Raw genomic sequence first — 24,948 nt, 5'->3', positions numbered from 1 at the left:
CTGCTTTCTTCATCAATCACCTTGGCTAGTTCCATCATCACGAATTAATTACGGTAAAATGATGACTCAACATACGCTACCAACAATATTAAATCACTATTCGGATGCTTCACAAATAGACATTGAAAAACTATTCCTTAAACGCATTACCGAGCTGTTCATATAAATTTTGTATACTGCTACCACTACATATTGCACTAATGTAATATGCCTTGTTTGTTTGTTTGTTTTTTGCTGTTTTTTATTTTGTTTTTCAGTTATAGTATTTTCTGACGTATGCTTCTCTTTTTCTCTCTCTCTCTTTCCGCTGTGTATTTTTTCACATAAGAGCATTGTTCGTCGCTGCTAATGGGTGATGGGTGACTGGAGCTTAGTCAAGCCGCAACAAAGCGGCTTTTTCTTCAGTCACCTTTTTTTCGCTGTATTTTTCCATGCGAAAAATAAATTGATTGATTGATTGATTGAATATTAGCTATAAAGGAACTAAAGCTCGACAGTAATTTCGAACAACTTTTATAGAGCACCATTGGATTCTGATTCAATACGACGTCTCTCAGCCATGTATCACAGGCGATAAACAAGGTCCAAAAGTAAAAATAACGAACAAAAGCTACCTACCCTTTTCCGAAATATATAACGGCCGCGCGCGCTCAGTTATTGTTCTGATTATGCAAAGTTAACCGAGACATAGCCTACAGTCACTATAAGCTTTTCACAGGGGTGCATGCCGGCCGAAAGAAAAGGAATATGGCGGCCGCAGCTCAACTTTTCCAGAATAGACAGCAAGAACTGCTACAAGGAAATTGCTCAGAGCACCGCCCGTGCAATGATTATAGGCTGACTTCAAGGACTGCAAAAATCAGCTAATGCAAAGCATATATTTTCCTTCTTTTATTTATCCATACTGCCAGCCGCCTCTTCGCAGCAAGGCAGGAGTGGTACAGGGATGCATCGTTGTACATTGAAAGGTAGCAAAGCAAAAAAAAAAAGCGAGCACTGTAAGATCCCGAACTAACACACTGCATTTCCTAAAGAAAAAAAAGAGGCGTCAAATAAGGATTAACGCCCACAATGTTTGCAAAAAATACACGGCAGCAGATATGAAAGACTCATAACTTGTCGAGCAGACTGGGTCTTGAGGAAAGCCCATTTCAGTTGGATATCGTTTTCGGGAAAAAAGAAAACTAGTAGTCATTCGTTCGACACTGGGAGGATAATTGTAGAGTTGTGTTTGCTGCGTTTTGGATGTGGCGTGTTATATTGCATGTAGCAATCAAAATTCATATTTGTTTGATCATGATAGTGCTAGCAGCATTTTTGAGAGGTGCAACTTGCTAGTGACCTGAAAAAATCTCTTCCCTTTTCATCTGAGTGTTGCTTCTCGAAAATCCGAATTTGACTATGCCAACAACACAGGATTTAATTTATCGTTTACATCAACGGCTTTGAGAAGAGAAAGACGCAAAACGTCAGAAAGGTAACTGCTATTCTGGGTGTGAATGGACTGCGGGCGGCATTTTTCACCGAAATACGTTGGTGGCGGTAAGAGAAATGCTATACACTGGAAAAATATCCATTGGCTCTTGCAGCTTTGAGTGTGTAAGCAATCAAACAAGCGTCAGATTTTTAATCTTGTGATCTCACTACGCCACAGAGTCTTTCTGATGTACTCCTCCGGGCAAAAAGGGGGCTGTTCGTTTCTTCCAGCGATGCGCAAACACGAATTTGAAGTGAAATTAATACCATCTGCCACCATTGCTTTTTTTCGCAGCTGCAGCCGCTACAAAAGTATACGGCCCAAGGTGTTTGCTTGTGAGGCTTGCTTCATGCCTCGTTATGTATCCTCACTGACCGTAGCCTCTCGAAACAGGAATAGCATCGCGTCCTCAATGCTCCCAAGCTTTGTACTGCTATGGATATGCTAGGGAGCCCCGCTATACCTCCCAGAAGCAAACCCCTTGAACTGTACAGTTTTGGCGGGGGCTGTACATGATAATGGGAGCAATCATTTCTGCAGCACCCATGGAGGAACCTTGCGTGCTACCAGAAAAAGTAATCGGCCTGTTCTGGATACTGTCCCCTTATCTTGCAATTCTGCTACGCATGAATTGTCTGTTCTGCTGTGGTACGCAGTCTGCTTCCACCCTGCGGTCAGCATGCAGGAGCACCTTCCGTTCACATGATGCGGCGTCCCAGATTCATTGTACGAGTTAACCCGCAGTTGTTATTTCCGCTGAAATGGTCTGCCGGCAGTTTTTCTCTCTTCCCTCGCCACCTGCATCTTTTTGCGGCGCTACACTGGAAGCATGCGTTGCCAATGATAACAACCGCGGGTTTCATGCACGTGAGAGGCACTCTCTCGTCAAACGACAGCTGGAAAAGGAAATACTACCCTAGAATGCCCTTGAGAGCGATTCTGCGCGCAGATTTATGGCCATTCGGGGTTCTGCTCTACGTTGGCCTGGTTGCTGCCGGCGCCTAGACTAATTGGCTCGCAACACGAAACTCGCAAGTGCGTCACAGCGCCGTGAGATCTCAAGCGTTTTCTCGAACCGGTGATGGACAACACGCAATCTCATTCAGAAGTATGTATAGCACTTATAATCTTTTGTTCATCCTCTCATGTTGAGGGATACGTATTTGGAAGTGTAAGGAGAGAAAAGTCTTCAGTATTTCCAGGCTCTTCCCATAGCTGTGTTACACTTTTTTTTCAGGGGGAGGATGCGGAAGAGGGGGGGGGGGGCTAAAATTTGTGCTTTGGTTTTTGTTGGATTGTCATTTGCACGCTGAATATGAATAAGAGAATATGCAATTTCACAGTGACCAACTCGATTTTTGTGACGTCACGCTATTTCTTTGCGCTAAAATGCAATGGGAAGTGCGGCGGGAGTTACCAGGCATACCCCAACTACAGCCGTTTGGCTGCATGACCACGATTCATCTGAAGATGTCATTTAGCGTGCTGCTTGGTCCAAAACGTAGCCAATCTTTTATGAATTTGGAGGCGGTCTGACAATTGCCATTTAGTAGTTTGGCACCCCGAGGGGAAATATTAGGGGAGACGGAGGCAGAACGCGACGCAAACTTACAAACTGTCGCTATTATTTTTTATTAACGGATTTCAAAGAACAATAGTTGCCGAATAATTCCCTACTGTCCTTACCCCACGATCACGAAGTATGAAAAATACAACTGAAAAGCAACCCACTGAGATTTAATGAAACATAAAATTACAGAACATCGCATTTTGCCCTAGCCCATGGGGCAAAATTAGACAGTTGACGGAAAAAAAAGAGACGCCCTTCCAGAATCAACGCACCCCTCACCCTTGCGAATGGATGCGCACGAATTTCACTTTAAGGATGTAGACATTCTTTGCTAGCCTATTCGAATGGCAGACAATGTACTCAGACCGAACCCGCTATAGTTTTGTTCCATTTACCACTGAAGTCTATGCGCTTCTACTGCCAGGCCTGATTGTAGGCTAGCTACGTGATGCTTTTCAATTCCATACCTTTCTCATAGTTTTCTTCCTTTTTTAATTCCATAGTTGGTGCGCTTTCACTCAGCTGTATCGAATGGATATGCGATTTCACTAGATTCGTTGCAGGAGAACACAAGGTTTTTAATGTAATTGTATGGTATAGGCCGAGCCGCGCTTCTTCCATTTTCATAATGTGTTCTCCAAACACAGTTTATTTCTACCGCATAGAATGCGACGCTGAAGTTCGCAAGCCGTTTGATGCATGTTTTGCTACTCGTATTCTCCCGTTTTCGTTTGTGAGTTTTGCAAACAGAAAAATGTTTAGTGATACGGCATCGGCGCTACCAGCGCCTCTCTAAACCTTGTCTTCATTTTCTTCTGCGTGCTAGTCGGCATTCATATTTTTCTTTTGTAAGTAAAAACTATCGTAGAAAGTGAAAAAAAAACATGGGTTGTGCATTAGCTCAAACAATAAATATGTTAGATTTCCATTTGTCCCTGCTGAACATCACATGATGCCGTTTTGCCCACACGCAGCCTGCTGCTAAACTGACAAGGGCGGAAAGTTGGGCGAGTCGGTATTGTGATATGAGAAAAGGAGCGCGTAAACAAGACGACGGATGGAGACAGAACACACAGCACGAGCGCTAACTTACGACTAAAGGAAAAACACAAAACTACTAAAGAAACTACTTCTTGTGGCCTTTATGTGCCCTCAACAGGCCATGCCCTTTCTTACCGGCTGCAGCGGAGGACCTCCTCTACAACAGCTGAGCTTCACGGCATTAAGGAAGCTGTTTCTTACATCCTGCGCCGAACCGCCGGCCGTTGGGTTATCTTCACCGATTCAAAAGCATCTCTGCAGGTCCTGGCCAACCTGCTGAAGAAAACGAATCACCAGCCAGTTTCTCTGGACATTGGGTATATCCATCATTTAGCTATTGCCGCAGGGCACTGCATAACATTTCAGTGGGTACCTGCTCACTGTGGCATTATGGCTACTGAAAAAGCAGATGAAGCGGCCCGTAAGGGCCATCAACATCAGAGATACATTCGAAGTTTTCTCACGAAATCTGATGCGTCCCAAATGGCTAAAAGTTTTGCGTACGAAGAAACGTATCGGCTTTGGAGTTTGCCGACACATCAGTACCAATTTCTTCACTCAATCGACCCACATCTTAGATCAAGACTCTCACCCAGAATTCCTCGACAACTCGAAACACTTTATCACCGACTTCGTCTGAATGCTGCATACACAAATGGCCTTCGATACCGTTTTGGACAAATGAACAGTCCGCATTGTGACAACTGTGCTTCGATAGAAACTGTGGAACATATCCTGCTTGAGTGCCCTGCGTATGCTAACGAGCGTGCGTACTATGAACATTGCATGCAGAAGCTCTGCCCAGTGCCCCTAACAATGGACAAAGTTTTAGGCCCCTTAGCCTGCTTCAGGCAACAGAGACTTGCAATGAACTTTCTTTTTACATATTTAAAAGACATTGGACTTCTCGATAAGCTCTAAATTCACTTGCAGGTTACCTTCATGCATTCTTCTTGCAGTGAACTTCGTCAGTCCATTCGTCGGACTATGCGCTCCATCATTCCATAGGTTACATCAATACTCGCCACTGCATCCTTAGTACCCATTTCATGGCTGCATTTTATCTTCGTTTTTTATTTTTTTAAATTTTTTTCCCACCACTTCCACGCTGCTCTCCTTCAGTCTTTATCTCCCAAATTCCCCTCCCTACGCAGAGTAGCATGCCAGCGATATTGAAACGCCGGCTAAATTCTCTGTTTCTTCATTAAAGAGTCTCTCTCTCTCTCAAAACCGTGTCGTCCGGGACCTGAGCCTAACTACCGAGCGCATGCGTCATGGCTCGGAAGGGGGAAAAAATTGTAAGGAAAAAATTCAAAGGAAAAAAGGATAAGAAGATAAAGGTTATTGCAAACCAAGGAATCTCAATACACGTTTCGATAAGAATATAGAATGCTCGCTGACATACAGATCAAATTCCTTAGAATTTTTTTTCCGCTTCCCAGCCTTGGCGCATGCGCTCGGTCGTTAGGCTCAGGTCCTGGTCTATACGGTTTTCTGTTTTTCCTTTGGTCGGAAGTTAGCGCTCGTGCTGTGTGTTCTGTCTTCGTCCGTCGTCTTGTTCTCGCGCTCCTTTTCTCTGCTGTTAAAATAATTCTTTCGTAACTACCCATGGAGTGCAAACTGTTAAACTTCGAGTGCGATATCATGAATCAACAGTTATCTTGCCTAAATACCTGCGGCATTTTAGGGTGCAAATTTGATTGAGCTGCACAGTTTTCAAAAAAGTGGCCTGCTGAATTTCGCACCTTCAGGACTGATTTCTCGTTCGCCATAGCTCACTTCGAATTTTTTTCCTGTGCTTAAGTGCAACCAATCTCGTCAATTTGACAGTAACTTGCAGCGGGCATGTGAGGATTTAGACCACCGAAATATGAAGTTAATTTTACAGCTAGTTCAGATGTCAGCGGGCGCTATGTAACAAAGTGGCGTGGTTTTCCCCACATAAGCCTTCTGTTGAAAAATTATTTCCTAATTAGGCCAGGCTCGAAAACTCCTCAACATTTCATATCATCAGATCAATAACCATTTATGTTATGTAAATGCCTGCGGTAATCCAGGATGTCACACTCATTGAGCAGCACAGTTGTAAAAATGTCGCGTGCAGAATTTGAAGTCTTTTCAACGAATTTCCCCATAATGCACTTCGGAATCTTTTTCTCTGCGTAGGTGCAACCATCTGGTGCTACTTCGAGTGGACATTTGTGAAATTAGGTCACCGAAATATGAATTTAATTTGAGTGTCAGTTCAGAAGTCATGGGGCGCTAAGTAACAACGTGTCACGTTTTGGCCCCTGTCGCATTTTGTGGCAGCCCCTGTGGCAACTCGAGAGAATGGCAGTTAAACACGAAGGGTGATCGGGTGCGGCTGTAGCATGTTTTCTGAATCCCAGCGCAGCCTCAATGGCGGATCCTCTTTGAACATGATTTTGTTGTTATTTATATTTTGCTCTGCTGCTGCTCTAATCTTTTTTTTTTACCCTGAACAGGAAATACAGAAAAAAAGCGGCTATAGCATGTTGCTTTTGGGCAGTCGCCAGCAAAGCTGACCTGCTAGCGCCGCCGCGGGTTCGCAACACAGGCTCGCCTAGTCGCGGCCATATTTCTTTCATTTCTAGTGGGTCTACATTGCTTCAGACACAGGCAACGGATTTTTATGAGTAAAAACGAGTAAAAAACAGTAAGTTGAAAGGGTATTCGAACTACTGTAGAAGCCTTCAATAAAAGATCGCTTATTCACTGCGTCAGGGAGCCAATGTTCTCACAAGTATACACAAGTATCCACAAGTAACCAATTCTCACAAGTATTATATTCTCCGCTTGGTGGCGCTGCTGTTTTTTTAATACACTGCACTAAGATGGAGGTTTCGCATAGTTGGAAGCAAGTCATTTTCGGTGGAATGCACCTGAAAACCACTGCCCCAAGAGCGAAAATAACAACAAGAAAGAGTTCAAGCTATTAGTAACAAAAAATAAATGGTGGATGACTTAGCATGATCAGGCCAAATGTGAACTAGGTACACTACCATTTCGGTTTTGGTAAGCAACTCGCTTTTTAGACAGGCTTCAGACATAGATCTGCCCGGAGACGTATTTAAGCTCGGCCTTAAGGGGATGAAGCGCTTACTTTAATGGGTTAACGCATATATCTGGAGTTTTGGTAGTTCTCTACTTCACATGAAAGATCGCTGGGGGTCCCCATACCGCTCCTGGCTCAATGGTGCAGCTGTTAAGTGATGCGCCATTGCCTTGTGATGGTAGATGCTGCCGCCAGTGGACCTTGTAATATTCAGGTTTATCTGCTCCATCAACACTTGGTTATGCTGAATTTCGCTACAGAGCCAGGCTTCAGAAAAGCAAACACAAAGCAGCTAAAGGCAAGGAACGCTCACTGTAAGCGCTAGAGCACTAATAAAACTTTCATTTGGTGTTCAGAGAACGACGCAGTTAATAGGGACGTATTTCATTCTAAAAAGAGAGCAAATATACCTCAACTATTTCTACTGGTAGTCAATAACGCAATCTCTTCATTTAATAATTCTTGATTTCACAGGTTGCAAGAAATGAAGGGGAGTTGATGTGAAAAAAAATTGTTTATTTGGGGAAATAAATCGCGCAGTATCGGTCTCATATATAGTTGGACACCTGAACCGCGCCGTGAGAGAATGGATAAAGGAGGGAGTGAAAAAGAGAAAGAGGTGCCGTATAGAGTGCAGGGCTCCGGAATAATTTCGACCACCTGGGGATCTTTATCGTGGTCTATCAGCGCACAGCACACGAGAATTGGTTTTGATGAAACGAAGTTACGCAGTGATGATCTTACACATCTCGATGTACACTCGAACTGCGCCGTAAGGGAAGAGATAAAGGAAGGAAGGGAAGAAAAATAGATGAAAGAGGTGCTGTAGTGGAGGGCTTCGGATTAATATCGACCACCTGGGGATCTTTAAAGTGCGCCGACATCGCACAGCACACGGGCACCTTTTGTCTTTGGCCTCCATGAAAACGCTGCGCCCGCGTTTTGATGGAAGCGAAACACAAAAGGCGCGTGTTTTCATTTTAGTGTCACGCTACGTGCAGAATTCGGTTTTAATGTTTTCTCTTAGCATTTGCAGTGGGTTCTTGAGTAGTATACGTTTAGGTATAAGTGTGATTTTTTCAGAAAAACATTGTTGCTGTCGTTAAAATTGTGTTTGACCAAACTGATTGTTAACCCCGTGACTGGAGTCCATAATTACGAATCACATTGGTCGAAGTTGCTACGACGGCCCTATTTATTATCCTTTTAGGGACCAGTGCCTGCGTTGAGCTTAGCTGCCTCTCACATTGGTTAGTGGTTGGGAAGGAATGGGGGATATGGCATTGATATGGAATGGGGGATATGGCAGGTCCCAATATTGTGGTAGAGATAGCCGCAATATCTCTGTACACTCGACATTACCTGGTGTGTAGTGATTTGAGGTAGCGAAAGGATTTGGTTCCTACCCTTTCTAATGTTTTTTTTTTGCTCTTGTTTAATTCTTTCGAGGATCTGGAATATTATGATTGTTTTAGCCTGTAGTTCTGTAGAATATTAGCAAAGTTGAAGAGTTACACATAATAATTATAATAAATCTGCAACGGTTCCCGCGGTAATAAGTTGCGGGTCACGTTGTGAGTAAATTCGATTTCTCGTACCAATTGGCATCCAGAGGACCCCACCGTGAATGCTGTTTCAAACTTTTTGTGCTTTAGGATTGAAGCGACGATAAAGTTGTTAACTGCTAGTCAGCGCTAGTGTGTGCGCTCATTTTCTTCGTCGCTCGTCCGTGTTGGCGCTGTTCCACGCAAGTTTACTTTTTTAATGCGCATCGCCCGGCACTGTGACTTTGACTGTTCGGAAACACGTGCCTTGTCGCTTTGTTTGCTGGGGAGGCAAGTTTAATCTCCAGATGCGACAGTCTGTATGTGAGGGCTGTCATACCCCGCTGTATTTTGTCGAATATTCGGGACTTTTCGTGATGCTCCAAGAGCAAAGTGGCTCGAGTATTCCGAGTGATCTATAAATGAAGTGGTACCTTGAGAGATCGTCAGTTTGATCAGCACCACCGCCTACTATGCATGCGCTATCACTCCCGCCCAATCGGTCTGTTTGCATCCTAAGCGCGACTTCGATCTAGTCAACAGTTTGCGAATAGATTCTTCATTTGTCATCATGATGCTCTGTTTGAGGTCACCGCCGTTCAGCAATGCGAACTAACTGCACTGATATTGAAGTCAGTTCACTGAATAGTTGCATCGCGCATAGCTCTCGAAAACGTGGAAACTTTCGAAGGAGCATGGCTCCCACATGGCGACACATGTATGAGCGTCGCTTTGCTGGCTCCAGGCTTTAGAAAGTGACCGGGAGATTTGCGTTTATTTGGCAGCCATTTCGTTACCAAAATTCACTCTTTGGCTAGCTGAACAATAGGAATGGGGCTGCGCAGCGAGAAAGTACGGGGGTGACATCGGGACAATCAAAACGCGTCCGCGTCTTCGGCCGCCGAAACGCAATGGCAAGCAGCCGTTTACCTCGCCCTCTATTGTAGGGTGATATAACATAGCGCAGGCTCAGCTGCACGATGCAATGTGTCCTAATGAGGCGATTCACCCCCCACCCCCCTTCTGCTATGCGAAACATATCTTTGCGCCTTCCGTCTCCTTAATTGCTCTGTGCAGATTCGGGCACCAACAGCCATGTGTATTGATTTTTTTCTTATCATGACGGGTTATGTAACTGCAACCCCTAATTTTTCTGTGAACCGCGAATAAAAATCGTAAAACAACCACTTATGTAGCCTCTGAAGCATATTTGTTTGGTATGCCTTCACTTCTCCTCCACAACATCCCCAAGAGAGTTGCCAAAGAATAGAAGAGTGGGATAATGACTGAGAACCAGGCCGTACAGGAAACTCTCATAAGCGGTGTGCTATTGGACTAACAAGAGAAAAAAGCGACGGTTGTATGAATTTTTTGTGATATGCTATTACTGACTGTATTTGAAAGCCTTGTAACCACCCGCGCGGCTTGCAGTAGCGAAATGCCAAAAAGGACGAAGTATCCCCAGAACGCGCTATAGAGGACACTTGGAACATTGGCCACGGTCGGACGCTGCCGCCGCCCGCTCCACAGCTATCTACTATCCGGCAGCTTTCAATAAATGTGGCCGCGGTCGCCTCCCTGGGCGACCTCCACATTGTCGTGGCCTAGGACAGCCCGAACGCCTTCACAACCGAAGCACCGAAGCTGTACCTTCGAGTTCCTGCCGCGCCATAGACCTACCGCAAGATCAGTGGCGCCCGATCTCGCCCCAGGGCACGTCTCGAGTACAGCTGTGGCCATTCCGCCCGCACAGCCCCTTTGCATGGTTCGCGCAAGTGGAGGCCCAGCTATACGTCCACGGCGTGTCGTCCCAGATTTCGCGGTTCCTCCTCGTCAAGTGGAAGCTGCCCGCCAACGTCTTTGACCTGCTCTACCTTCCGCCGCCGGACGACCGCCTGTTAGATGGACTGAAAGAAGCTTTTTTTTCGCTTTTATGGCGCTCCACTCCACCACCCTGCTGACAGCAATCCGCCACATAGTGGGGCACCGGAAGCCAGTACAGCTGAAAGCACCCGTACGACAGCGCCTCCAGCTCAGCCTTGCTCGCACTCTCCCGTGAGCACTCGCACTTTTACCGGATGCGGTACATCCCCATCGCCTTCCACGCACAGTTCGTCGGCACCTGCGTCAATGCCTCCGGCGCGGCCCATTCTGCCTCCTGACGACATGGAACGCTCTGCAGCAGCATGCATGACGCGGTTTTCGGCGTCCCCGTCTGCCTCGTCACAACAGCCAGCAGCTCCACATGCCTCTGCAGCTATGTAGACGCCGCGGCCAGCAGATGCTAACACGGTCTCGGCCACACTTACGCCTGATAGCCGCACTTTCAGCTCCTGCAAAGGTCCACAACACACTAACAGTGACACGAAGCAAGATGAGCAAGCCAAACCGGTGACAGAAGCACCAAGCACGGCTATTGTCACCCGCCCTATTTTGCCTGCGAAGGACCCTGAAACGGTGCCAGCGCCTGTCCTCCAGCCAGCCCAGACCTCTGATGTGGGTTCTTGCTCCCAAGTGGCGTCAAAATCTTCACAGACGCCTGGAACTACTGGCTCGGCCGCCGCCAAACGCAAGTCTGGCGGGAGCCCACCGCACACAACCTCTCGTCCACAGCATATTCCGGTTACCACAGCGCTGCAGCTTCTTCAGCCGCCGCCTAGACAGCTGCCTAGACTGCCCAAGCCAGCGGACGTTTCCCCGGTGGCTGTTGCGGTACTGAGGGCGCCTCCAAATCCCGCTACCTCGCTGGCGTTCCCCGTCATGCCCTGCTCTGCCCCAGTGGCAAGGCCGCCGATCGTACGTCCGTCTGTCGCGTCCAAGCCAATCAGTACACTGCTGGCTGCGCGCGTGTCCCAGCTGCCACATGCAGTCCACCACAGCCATTCCCCCGCCTCGCACCTCGATGCGCCTTCCGTAGCTGCCAGCCTGGGTACCGGGCAGCTGCACCCGGACAAGTTTCTGGAATCTCACTGCCCGTCGCACGCCTCGCTCCCTCTGCTGCGCTGTCCATCCTGCATCAGCCGTTGATTGCTGCTGCCGATCCACCGGCGCTGGGTCCACACCGCAGGCCTATCCACTTCCTCCCACTGCGGCTACGCGTCCTTCAACGCCTTCTGAAAGCTCGGCCTCAACGCCACAGCCAGGGCCACCAACCTGAAATACGCTTTCGTACCCCGGGCGGCCTGCACGACTCTTCACAAATACGACTGATCGTCTAGGCGGGGAGCCCTGTAGCAACCCGCGCGGCACGAAGTATCCCCAGCACGAGCTAAAGAGGGCGCTTGGGACCTTGCCCAGGGCCGGACGCTGCCGCCGCCGCTTCACAGCTATCTCCTCTCCGGCAGCCGTGAATAAATGTGGCCGCTTTCGCCTTCCTGGGCGACCTCCACAGCCTATCTGAAAAAGCACGTTCTTTATCCGGGTAAACACAGAACAGTTGTACAACACTCAGTAATAGACTAGGATTAAATTCAAACCGTTGCTTACTCTACCGTAGGTTAACTAGCCGACAACGGTGTTTTCGATAGCAAAGTGTCCTCCGGCCACTCGAAGTGGGAGTTCTTGGAGAGCTCTCGTTTCATATAGAAGCATTTAAGAGCGGCTACCTTAATTAAGCCCACCGAAGCGATATACTTGAGCGCCCCTGAGAAAACATTGTTTTTCTGACATCCAGGTGTGCCTTCTTACCGGTCAAGTGTTCTGAGCATTAGAGCCAGAAAGGGAATACATAATAATTCAATTTTGTAGTCTCGCTCCGTGATGGTAAAAAATTATTATTATACAAGGCTCCCACAACACACTCAGATTCCAGTGTTCACCTTGTATAATGTGGCTTTAAAACACGAGGACATTGAGGCCGACATTCATCACTTACTGTGGGACTGCCCAGCTCTCAAGCCTACAAGGATCCGGCACCTGATGGTAGCAGGTCTTTCTCCAAGCAACCCTGCTTCATACATTGCCTGGACTCGGGAACCGTACCATCGTTCTCTACTGGACTTCATCAAATCAGCTAACCTTTTTCCATTCATTTAATCTCTACTACATCATTCATCACACCTTTACCTATCATTGATGCCCTGGGGCAATAAATTTCGCTTTAAAGAAAAAGGCAGCTGCCAATTTTTTTATGTTCATCTATGTCGTTCAAAGTATGCCGAGAAACTAATAAAAAGGTCGTGAACACCTGTCTTAGAAACGTAGCAGAGATAACATGGCTGCACTGTGCACCATAATTGGCCTGGTTCTCTAAATATGTCCAAGCTTTTATACGCTACGAACGCAGATATGCTAAATGAAACTGCCTGCCTGCACCAAAACATCACCGATATCGCTTCTTCGTATTTCATCGATGCAGGTCGTTGAAACCTTTCTGTTCCTAAATAAAAGACCAAAAGAGCACACGTACATCTCGAGTAGAGCTTTAGTGTATCTGGGCATCCAATTCAAAAGATTTTGCTGTCATCCCGAGTGCGAAAAAAAACGTTGTGCTGCATAAGAAAAAAATCTAGTTACAAGAAGAAATATTCAAGGCACACAGATTATTACAGCAACTTATTAATGCGCTGGCCGCCCGCACGTGGCCCTATGGAAACATAACTGCTTTTCCTCAATGTGCGCGCTTAGAAGGGACAGGTTACCATGCTCTGTCATTATTATATGCTATTGGCTACTCCCGTCACAATTTACCCATAATTTGTCGCAGATATATCACAAACACTTGAATTAAAACCAACCACTTTGCCTGTGTGGCATTTTTCATTCATCTGCTGATCCAAAGGTTGCTGGTTCGGCTCCAGTCTCGGTGATTGTTTTCGGTGGAGACGGGAAAACCGAAACGCATATGTGCTGTGCTTTGTTAGCGTGCGTTAAAGAACCAATCGCTGTCTAAACTAATTGAAAGCCCTCAACTTCGGCGTCTATCACAGCCCATGTTTCGATTCGGGGTATGAAACCCCCCAATTTATAATTTACGTGCGTTAGACTGCCGGTAAGTTGCGCAGTTTCTAAACTGCATACTGTACCAAGTGTTTCAACCTCATACCACATCACTATCACGTGGTCATTCAAGGCAAGAGAACATCTAGCAAATATCAAGAAGGATTCTGATGCGAGAGGAACGAAAAAGCGTTGCGCACGCTTTGCTAATGCAAACGGGAATGGAACTGGGAAGAGGATGTGCGTCTCCACTTTCCAGACTATATTTCTGTAGGCCGACGGCTACTTCTCGACATGGACGTCGCGCATTACCTTTGAGCTTAAGGTGCAACCTGCTGCAATGAAATATTTCATGCACAAAACCTTCGCTTTGCCAGCGGATGTGAAAGTATATTTATCTGTTAGTAAGGCCAATGCCATTGGAATTTGAAGCCCAAAGCTGTGACTCCGCGCTGCGAGGATGAGCTCAGCTTTTGAACAGCTGCACAGAGCGTACAGTAACGTTGCGATATTTATTTATTTCGCTGGCGCTCCTATTTCGAGGCGCAGTCCAAACACACGGATATCTACTACTCTTCTCACGTTCCAGCTGTTATAGCGCCGACCTTCACATTATACGGCACAGGAAATGCGATGCAAGCCGCGGGAAGCGACTCTAGTGAATTGTTGCGCGCGGGTAAATGAGGAATTTTTGTTTTCCCGCTAGAGTTGACTGGAAGTTTTCTAAAATAACATACATTTATTTTCATAGAAACAGGCGATCAGTAATGCACCAAACCCATCTTCGAATGTAGGGATGTTGTCAGGCCTGCAACAATATAATAATGGGCGTTACTATCTGAATTTGCTTAAATTTAGTCAGACAGCTTAGTGTCACTGAAGTCGAAGTTCGTAATTATATTAGAAATTAAAAGACCATCACACTGCTAGCGTATTCAGTTTATTGCAAATATCGTAGCGCCTGATGATACAGAGTAATCGCCTCTAAATTATTAGCTTAATCCGCATAATTCTACTTCCAAGTCGCCATCGATTCACAGAGACTGGTCCTCGGCGTGACACAACTGATCAACATGTGGATTCCTTGAACTTGCTATTTGAAAGTACAGACGTACATCATCATCTTGACATCCTATAATGCGATTGTGGCAAAGAAAGGTCGTACTTTTCGGAGAGCCCGCGACGACGAACGGGCGTCCAAACATACACATAGTCGCCTGGGTGGTGGGTAACGTAGCGGCGTCCAAGGTTGTAGCGGTCAGCATCGATCTGCTGCTGACGGTGAATGCGGTGTCCGGCCAGTTGCCGTGCTTCTTCCGCGCCCTGAACATAGGTGGCGACGTCGACAACAAGTTCACTCTCTCTGTCAGGGGGGTCCACGGGTAGCATAGCAACGAGGGGGGTGGTAACCTGTCGACCGAAGACTAATTCGGAGTGAACTGCGTCGTCTCTTGCTGCGCGGTATTATACGCGAATGTTGCATATGGGAGAATTTCGTCCCATGTCTTGTGCTCGATATCAATCTACATGGAAAGCATGTCGGTCAAGGTCCTGTTGTGGCGTTCTACCAAGCCATTTGTCTGCGGGTGGTAGGCTGGTGTACGTCTATGGCTGGTGTGCGTGAGCTTGAGTACAGCCTGAGTGAAGCGGGCCGTAAATGCAGCTCCACGGTCAGTAATGATAGCTCCAGGAGCGCCATGACGCAGGACGATGTTGTGGACGAAGAAGTCGGCGACTTCAGCAGCAGTACCGTTTGCGGGTGACGTGGTCTCAGCGTATCGGGTCTAATAATCTGTCGCGACCGCAATCCACCGGTTTCCTCTGGTCGACATCGGAAAAGGGCCGAGGAGGTCTATGCCAATTTGCTGAAAAGGGGTCTTTGGTGGTGCTATGGGCTGCAGAAAGCCGGCTGGCTTCAGAGGAGGAGATTTGCGCCGTTGGCAATCCCGGCATGTTGTTACGTATCTACGCACGGATGGGAGTAAATTGGGCCAGTAATACTTAAGCCGAATCTTTGCCAGTGTGCGACTAACCCCCAATTGGCCGGCGGATGGCTCATCATGACAAGCGCTTAAGATTTCGGAGCGTAACTGGGATGGCACAACAAACAAAAACGTCTCTGTATTGCTGTCAAAGTTGCGCTTGTAGAGGACTCCACGCCGCAAAATGAAGGTCTGTAGTCCACGGCGAAACACACGAGGTACATGAGAATTCAAACCCTCCAGATACTTAACGAGTGGCGCCAACTCAGAATCTGCTCGTTGAAGCTGCGCCATACGGGAGATGCTAATGGCACAAAGAACAGGGCAATCTTCGGGGATGTCTTGCGCAGCCGGTTCCACGGGCGCTCGTGATAAACAGTCCGCGTCCTGGTGCTGCCGACCCGATTTATAGACGACCGTAACGTCGTACTCCTGTAAACGGAGGCTCCATCTGGCCAACCGGCCAGAAGGGTCTTGAATGCTGGCCAGCCAGCATAGCGAGTGATGATCGCTGACAACACGAAACGGCCGGCCGTAGATGTAGGGTCGAAACTTACTCAGAGCCCAGATGACGGCAAGGCACTCTTTTTCGGTCGTCGAATAGTTCCGTTCCGATCGAGAAAGTGTGCGGCTCGCGTAGGCGATTACTCGCTCTGCGCCGTCCTGCCACTGTACGAGGATCGCTCCGAGGCCGACATTGCTGGCGTCAGTGTGGACATCAGTATCTGCATTCTCGTCAAAATGAGCTAGTATTGGTGGACTTTGAAGGCTGCAGCGGAGTTCCTCGAAGGCGGCGTCTTGGGCACTTCCCCATACGAAGGGTGTGTCATCTCGAGTCAAGGCAGTCAATGGCTCAGCTAGGCGAGAAAAATCTTTAACAAAGCGGCGGTAATACGAGCAGAGGCCCAAAAAACGTCGGAGGGCCTTCTTGTCGGTTGGGCGTGGGAAACTGGAGACGGCGGAAGTCTTGTCGGGGTCTGGAAGAACAGCTTGTGCGCTGACAACATGTCCTAAGAAACAGAGCTCCTCGAAGGCGAAATGGCATTTCTCTGGCTTGATCGTTAGTTGTGCAGACTGAAGGGCTTGAAGGACAATGCGCAATCGCTGCAAGTGTTGTTCGAAGCTAGACGAAAAGATGACCACGTCGTCCAGGTACACAAGGCACGTCTGCCACTTCAAACCAGCTAAAACAGTGTCCATCATGCGTTGAAATCTGGCCGGAGCGGAGCAAAGTCCAAACGGGAGCACCTTAAATTCGTACAGACCGTCGGGCGTCACGAAAGCCGTTTTCTCGCGGTCTCGCTCGCCCACCTCGATCTGCCAATATCCGCTTTTCAGATCTAAGGAAGAGAAGAACCTGGCGTCCCGGAGTCGATCAAGGGCATCATCAATCCTCGCGATAGGGTACACGTCGTTTTTGGTAACATTATTCAGTTTCCTGTAATCAACACAGAATCGCAATGTGTTGTCTTTATTTTTCGCGAGGACCACCGGCGACGCCCACGGACTTGTTGACGGCTGTGTAACGTCGTCTGCAAGCATTTCATCGACTTGCGTCCTAATAGCTTCGCGCTCTTTCGGCGAAACGCGGTATGGACGCTGACAAACTGGAGGCGTGGCCGAATCGGTGACAATGCGATGCTTGGCTACCGGCGTACGTCCGACCTTAGAGCTCGCCGCGAAGCAATCTTTAAAATCAAGTAGCAGTGACGACAGAAGGTTCTTCTGATGAGGTGACAACTCCGGGTTGATTTTAACCTTCTGAAGGGCGTTACTTGGTGCGGCATCGTCGTGAAGATTCACCTGTACGGGGCACAGATTCGGCAACCTATCCACGTCGTCGAGGAAGGCGACGGCCGTTCCCTTGGCGAGGTGCTGAATTTCGTTCGTGAAATTCGTCAGAAAAACTGTCGCGCAGCCGTCATTCAGTTCAACAAGACCGCGCGCGATAGCCACACCCTTCTCGAGCAACAGCGAAGGGTGACTGTCCGCAATACCTTCGTAGTCGTGAAACGAGTCGTTCCTCACTAACACCAGCGCACTGGACAGTGGTGGAAGCGTTACGTCGTCTTCGACTATACGCAGAGCGTTGACTCCTGAGCCTTCTGTGTTACTGTGCGCCACGGCTTGCTTCGTCGAAAATGTGACTCGCGCCTCGTGTAGATCGATCACAGCACCGTTTGCCTGTAGAAAGTCGAGGCCCAGGATCAAATCTCTCGAACACTCGCTCAACACGACGAATTCACCCACGTAGACGAAATTCACCCGCGGATGCCGACTCGGGCTGTGCACCTTCCGGCCGGGCTAATGAGGTGACCTCCAGCCGTGCGAATGCTAGGGCCCAACCATGGTGTCAAAACTTTGCTCAATTCCTGGGCGAGGGTGTGGCTCATCACGGAATAGTCAGCCCCAGTATCAAGTAAAGCGATGGTGTCAGTTCCAATAGTCATCACACGCAAATCAGAAGTAGCGCGTCGGATGCTGTCGCTACCCTGCCCCGGTGAGGAATCAGCGTATCGGTATATCGGCGGCGGAGGATCTTCAGTTTTCCCGACAGCAGCGGCCTTGCCTCCGGAGACCGCTGGAATTAGTTTTCCCGGCGTGGACTGGGAGAACGCCGCTCAGGGTAGCCGGCGTCTCGGCGAGGGCTTGGGGAACGGCAACGCAGCGGAGATGACGACCTAGGATCGTAGCGACCCAGGCCTCTGACGGGCCGACAGATGAGCTTCATTTTCAAATGGTCGTTCGCCATTCCGGGGGCAAGGGTCGTCGGGCGCGAAACCACGCAGACCCACTCGGCGGTACGGGCAGCCCCTGTAAAGATGTCCCGCCTCACCACAGTGGTAGCAAAGGGGCCGCCGGTCCGGTGCACGCCACACTTCACACTTCCGTGGCCGCTGATAAGCTGGTCGAGCAGGCACACGGGAAAGACCAGACTGCTGCGCTGCGTGAGTCGCGGTATTCACGTCATAGCTTGGCGTTGGGGCCCGGCAGAGGACAGATGCATAGGTTGGTCTGACCTCAGTCTGTCTTGGGATCTCAGGCAGTTGTTGCTGCTGTGCTGCTAGGTGCACCTCCTCCCGGACGACTTCAGACAGCGATGTAACAGACGGCGCGCTGGGAGGCAGCTGGAGGGCTTGTAATTCCTCCCTGACGATCGACCTGATTAGGTCTCGTAAAACGGCCGCATCACTCCCTAGCGGCATCGAAGAAACAGCGGGCCAAAGCGTGCTTACATCCCGATTGTATTGGCGGGCTCGTTGCAGGATCGTCGTCTCCATGGTAGTCGCTTCCGTGAGGAATTCGGCAACAGTACGCGGTGGACTGCGCACAAGACCGGCGAAAAGTTCCTGCTTGACCCCGCGCATGAGGTGGCGAAGCTTCGTCTCCTCCGCCATGGATGGGTCAGCACGCTTGAAGAGGCGCGTCATGTCCTCTACATACATGCGGACGCTTTAGTTAGTCCGCTGGTTACGGGAGCGAAGCGCAGCTTCAGCTTTCTCCCGGCGGTCTGCGTTGGTGAATGTAGCTATGAGATTTTGGCGAAATGTCTCCCAGGAGGACAGGTTGCTCTCGTGGTTCTCGTACCATGTCCTAGCGGAGTCCTCGAGCGCAAAATACACATTATGGAGCTTACGGTCGTCGCTCCAACCGTTGTAGCGGGCGACCCGCTCGAAGATGTCCAGCCAGTTTTCCGCATCTTCGTACGCGTCGCCGTGAAAAGATGGCGGTGTTCGCGGCGTGTGGTAGAGGATGGGCGCCGGGAACCTACTGTCTGTGGCCATTTCCGGTGGGACCGTCGGTCGAGGCTGCGTCTTCCTCGTCGGGTTGTCAAGAGGCCCGAACTCAGGTGTCTCACCGCGGAGGCGGAGGCTTGGGCGCTGATGGACCGGTGTGAGTGCCGTCTTTATCTCGTAGGCGTACGCAGGTCGGGAAGCGTACCCAGCACTGCTCCACCAGATGTGTAACAGTTGTTACACTGAAAAGGAACTGCAGCGACTGAACGAGGGCACCAAAGAAACGGATCTACCCTTCAGCGTCGTCTACTTCTCGAGGCTGCGATCTCTTTCTTCTTCTACTTCCAATCCTCGTGTCAATATATATATATATATATATATATATATATATATATATATATATATATATATATATATATATAGCGAATAAATGGAAACCAACGTTTGAAAACAATGTAATTTGCCGTTTCGGCCGTGGAACGGCCTTCATTAGAATAACCTTCATCAGAATATATATATATATATATATATATATATATATATATATATATATATATATATATATATATATATATATATATATATATATATATATATATATATATATATATATTAGCAGACAAGGTAAAGTAAATGAGGGGCCCATTTGACAAACTTATGAAGGGAGCCAACAGTCACCGAAAGCAAAGGTGCATAGGGGAACGTTTTTTTTTAATGTGTTGTGCTTATCAGTGGGATAATAATACTTAGATTAATAAATCGCTTAAAGAAAATTACTTATAAAGCAGCAGGAAAAACAACCATGCCACCGGTGAGATCCGAACCGACGACCTCTGAATATCGCGTCCGGTGCGCTTACCAACTGAGCTACGGCGACGGCTGTCCAATCTGCTGCTCTTTCATACTTTATCACACACTTCTTCAAAGCAGTCGCCAACTTTTAGCAAGCAGCCGCCTCCATTTGTACTCTGTGAAACGAGGAGAATAAAGAGTTTTACTTACATACGTTCATATGGGGCCGCGCTCTCGCCCGGTACCCCCAGTAGGGAATCAATCTTACGCCTCCGTAACCCTATGTTATATACATACACCGCCTTCGGAATGATGCTTCATGCCTTTAGAACCTGTTGAATGATGTACTTGGCTGTTCATTCCGAAGGACCGATGTCATGGGAGCGCTGCGAAATATGAAAACTACTTTGAAAACTTTCGCTTCTTTGAATTGTTATGGTCACAACCCCTACATTTCACACCAAGTCGGATCCACCTACCCTGAGCCGTTCGCTTTGTTTTTAACCAGGGTGTCAGTTTATACCGGAAAAATAGCTCTCTCCCACCTCAGCAAGTATCTATATATGAAGAAACGGCAGGACTTTATAGCGGAAGCACCAGTATAGGTACAGAGCTGACACTACTGATGTACGAGCAATTTACACGCGTCAGATGCGCTGACTGTGCAACGCTGGCATGTGCTAAGACAGAGTAATCAGTGTTGTTTACTCTAGTTTGAGAACCACGTAAAAGTTCCAAACCTTGTGTACGCGTCCCTCTGAAATTATTTGTGGAGCATAATGTTACAAAAAAAAAACACTAACTTTTAAGGTGTTCTTGCACGCATTCTGAAATACACAAGTAGCCCTCATTTTCAAAATGCGAATGACGTTGATCAGCATTTGATTTCGAGCAATACGACCTTCGTGATCATTTCTAATTGTTAACACGTGGCGGCGCCGTACGCGTTTCAACACAAAAGCGACAATCGCTGGCAATGAAATGACGGGACCAACTATTACCATCATTGTAAATCTGTTCCCTCTTCCAGCACGAAGCCCTTCTAGCACTGGTCTCTGCATCGCTAAAGCTCACCAGCGTTGGCTGCGTATGTGTGGCTTTTCTTGGTACAAACTGGAGGGCACTCCCCAGGCGCCGCAAAATCTCACCTGTCACCGCCCTGGATTTCGCCTATGCGGTGAGTGTTCTTAATCCGAATGCAAAAGCGGGCTATGTGAACGCCAGAAGTGTCCGGAAAATGTGACGCCGGAAGTTGGTCTCCTGTGATGTCACCGGTAATGTGACGTCATGAGACATTAGAATAAAAATAAGAAAAAATAATTGGGTCTAAATGGGAATCGATCCCGTGCCCTGGGTGTCCGAGATGACGTGACAGGATGACACAAAATTTAGAAAGTGATGGCGTCACACACCAGCTGAGTCACAATCGCTGCCATGTACAGACAGCAGGAATGATGGATTGATTCGTTGAAACAACTACTTTACATCGGAAAGAAGGCGCCTCCCTCCCCGCCCCCGGCAGGCAGGCCTTGGAAGACAGGGAGTAGTGCGCCCGCGAACTGAAGCCTGGCAGGCAGCCCTTGGCTTGTTGCGGCCTCTTCCGCCACATGGATAGTGCGTCGCATGATGGTAGGGTCTGCGCTTCGCAGCGGGGTCTCACAGGCTTCTCTACTTACTATATTTTGTCCCACCCTTAGGGATTGTGGGCACTTCCAAATTATGTGGTCAAGGGTCCCTCTCGCCCCACAGTGTTTGCACTGATCATTCTCTGTAAGTTCTGGTAGCATGTGAAACGCCCAGACCGGGTTAATGAAGGTATTAATTTGGAGCCGCCTCCACGCGACAGCTTCTCTATTATTTAGGCCAACATCTGGCGGGGGTACCGGGCTACGTCCCAATTTATAATGGTCGATGATTTCGCCGTAATTTTGAAGACGCTCGTGTTATGCCCAGTGTGCGGGCGGCTCGACGGCTGCCCGGAAGTATAAATCTCGGGCTAGCTCGTGAGCCGCCTCGTTACCAGGGCGGCAGCGTGCGCAGGTGTCCAAATCAACTGTAATTTCCTATTCAGCGTTCTTTGGGTGAGGATTCTGGCTGATTCGGGCGATATCTTCCTCTTTACAAAATGTTGGCAGCAGTTTAGGTGTCACTAATTATGAACTTTCCTTCCTTTTCTACGAAAGCAAATGTTATCGCAACTTCCCCCGCAGTCTATATGTGGCGGTTTTGGATGGCTGCCGCGCATACCGGTGCCCCACGGCCATCGACTACGGAGGCTGCCGGCGCACCCGTTCTGCCACTCGCCGCACCGACATAGGCGACTTCCTTCGCTCCCATATTTTCAAAACTTCGCTGTTGAGCTTCCGCTCGTTTGGCCCTTCTTTCTACATTAAATTCTGGGTGCAAGTTTCTAGGGAAGGCGGGGGGGGGGGGGTGTATTGCCAAGGCGTTCCTGCTTTTCCTACTAGTTTCTACTTTGGTTTGGATCCATCTGTCTGGCTTGAGTCCCACTTTTGCAAGGGCCACCCAGCCCGACTCGGTCGTACTCAATCTCTCGCACTGCCTCCGCCAATTCTGCCTACGTGTTGTGCACCCCGAGTTCGAGCCGTTGCTCGGTCGAGGTACTCATGGGCAGTACTTGCGCCTTATTGAAGCATTTCTTGATTAATTAGTGTAGTTTGTCCTTCTATATATTGGGCAGAAAGAAGAACCCTAGGCTGTTCCTTCGTAACGTTTACGTGCAGCTCACCCAATAAAAAGAAAATTAGATTTAAGGCCCTGTTGCGTAAAGGCATCAAGGCGGGTGGGAATAATCTCCTGCTGATCGTTGGCGACTAAAGCCATACATCAGGAATGATGGAACGAAACGCGCGACGCAATACCACGTCCGCGGAAGCGACCACGCTGGCCTGAGCAACGGATATTGCAGGTCCAGAAGAAATTCCAATGATGTTATCACTGGTTGACCTCAAAATGATGGCAACATTCCGGAACACATTCACCAAAATTTTGAGCAACCGCTCGTCGTACAGCAATCAGGGTGGCGTCATAGATTTTTTCTTTGCATTTAGCTTACATGTTTTAGTCCAGTTGGAGGCTAGCTTGCAACAGGAGTTCGGTACCAATCACGTATGCACCTTCAATTGCATGCTTTCAGAGACTACATTTATATTGTTAATGTGCTGTTGAGGTGACCACCGATATGTCGAGATGTGAAGTTGGAGGCTAGCTTGCGACAGGCGATAGGGGTTCGGACCGATGACAAGTTCACCTTCAATTGCATTCTTTAAGTACCGGTTGAGATGTCCATCGAGATGCCAAGATTTGAGAGCTACTGCACCCTTTTCTTTCCTCAAAAGCCTTTCATTTCCGCGAAACGCACGCTTTCGCATTCATCTACGTAAGCAGGCTTAAGTGAAAATTGAAAATTGGTTTTCGAACCGGGGCTATAATTTGTGGAGTTTACGCTATGGCTGTCAAAGGATGCAAAATCAGTAGCCAATGAGGCACCGCAACACAGTCAGTATAATTAACTTTATCACCGCCAAGTTGCTGGTAAGAGGAAATTACCGTCTGATATTGATGACGAAAGAGAATAAAATATATAGCTACAGCTCAGAACATGAGAAAGTTAATAGCTACATATGCCATGGCCTCTGAGATTGGGAAACAGGGGAAGGTTTACAGAACTTGCCTGAGCTATCTCTACAGTAACGTTGCCGGCCGCGTCGTCGATTCTTAGAGGCCATGTATGAGCATTGCAAAGCAAGCCACACGAAAGATATGAAGCCTTGGCGCCTGACCCCTCATCTAGCACATACTGATTGCGCTAGGACGGCACGTTGATGTAGGTGTGGGCCCTGTTTTTGGAATCATCGTCCGAGAAAAATATGGCGAGCATTATTCAAAGAGCTGGATGTCAATTGTTTGAAAGGTACACGAAAAGTTTGCAGTATATTTGATTCGTTTCAGATTAGTTTTAACATACACTCTTTGATTCTTTGAAATAATTGAGTTGGAGGATATTCGATTCACTAATGAAACTTTTCGAATATTCGCATACCACTGATTGTATATTGTGGCACATATTTGACGAGGATTTCTTTATGTATTAGGTACAAGACTTTGTCTACATTAACCCGGCTTTGTGGACGCGTAGAAATATCTTTCCCAAGGACAAGAACATTGTGGACCTGTTGTTGCATAATAGCACATTTCAGGTTTGGGTATTTAAAGAAAATAAAAGATTTCCCCAAATCTTTGAGTTTTCTGCCTCGTATCCTTTACTCCAGGTCCAACATTATTCAACAAAATTTTAAGGTGCTGTTATAGAAATATTGTGGTTAATTGCCCAATCATCTAATGAGCAGCAAAATTTTAACAAACTCTTTCATCGGTCACATGGAGGAATCAAGGCTCCCTAGAAAACCAATGGGAACCTTTTTTTGATGATAGCAAAACGATAATAGCAAAAAAAGTGGCAGCCTGTCGACCGAAGATCTTCGCGCACACGATTGTTAGTGAAATCTTATAATAGATAAAAAAATTGCGTTCATAGCTCTTTGCCGTTCAAAAGTGCTTTTGTCCAGAATAGTTGGACATGTTTGCTTCTGCGGCTACGAGGGAGATTGGCATACTGTGCTCCTGCAATATTGACCTCAGTGATTTTTCAGGTAGTCTTGTTATCCTAAATATGCTTTAGAATCTATCGTTACTCCAGTCTAGAGAACAAAATCCACTAGATTACATCAAGAGTACGCTGATCACTTCTCTTAGCTAATATTCGCATGG

At 47.8% G+C, this 24,948-nt stretch overlaps 1 protein-coding gene across 2 annotated transcripts in view; it reads left to right on the top strand.

Moving 5' to 3' along the window:
- The first annotated feature begins 2,429 nt into the window (after positions 1–2,429).
- Positions 2,430–24,948, top strand: part of LOC144132604 (multidrug resistance-associated protein 1-like) — a 119,882-nt gene continuing 97,363 nt past the window's right edge. For both annotated transcript variants that reach the window (XM_077665134.1, XM_077665133.1), the window contains exons 1-2: positions 2,430–2,585; positions 21,188–21,334. In XM_077665134.1, coding sequence (XP_077521260.1) covers positions 2,559–2,585; positions 21,188–21,334 — 174 coding nt within the window. In that variant the 5' untranslated portion in view covers positions 2,430–2,558. The remainder of the gene's footprint in view (positions 2,586–21,187; positions 21,335–24,948) is intronic.

This window comes from Amblyomma americanum, chromosome 5 (genome assembly GCF_052857255.1).
Source record: "Amblyomma americanum isolate KBUSLIRL-KWMA chromosome 5, ASM5285725v1, whole genome shotgun sequence".
Taxonomy (NCBI): Eukaryota; Metazoa; Arthropoda; class Arachnida; order Ixodida; family Ixodidae; genus Amblyomma; species Amblyomma americanum.
The sequence above is the reverse complement of the archived record's forward strand: the minus strand, read 5'-3'. Positions and strand labels throughout refer to the sequence as shown.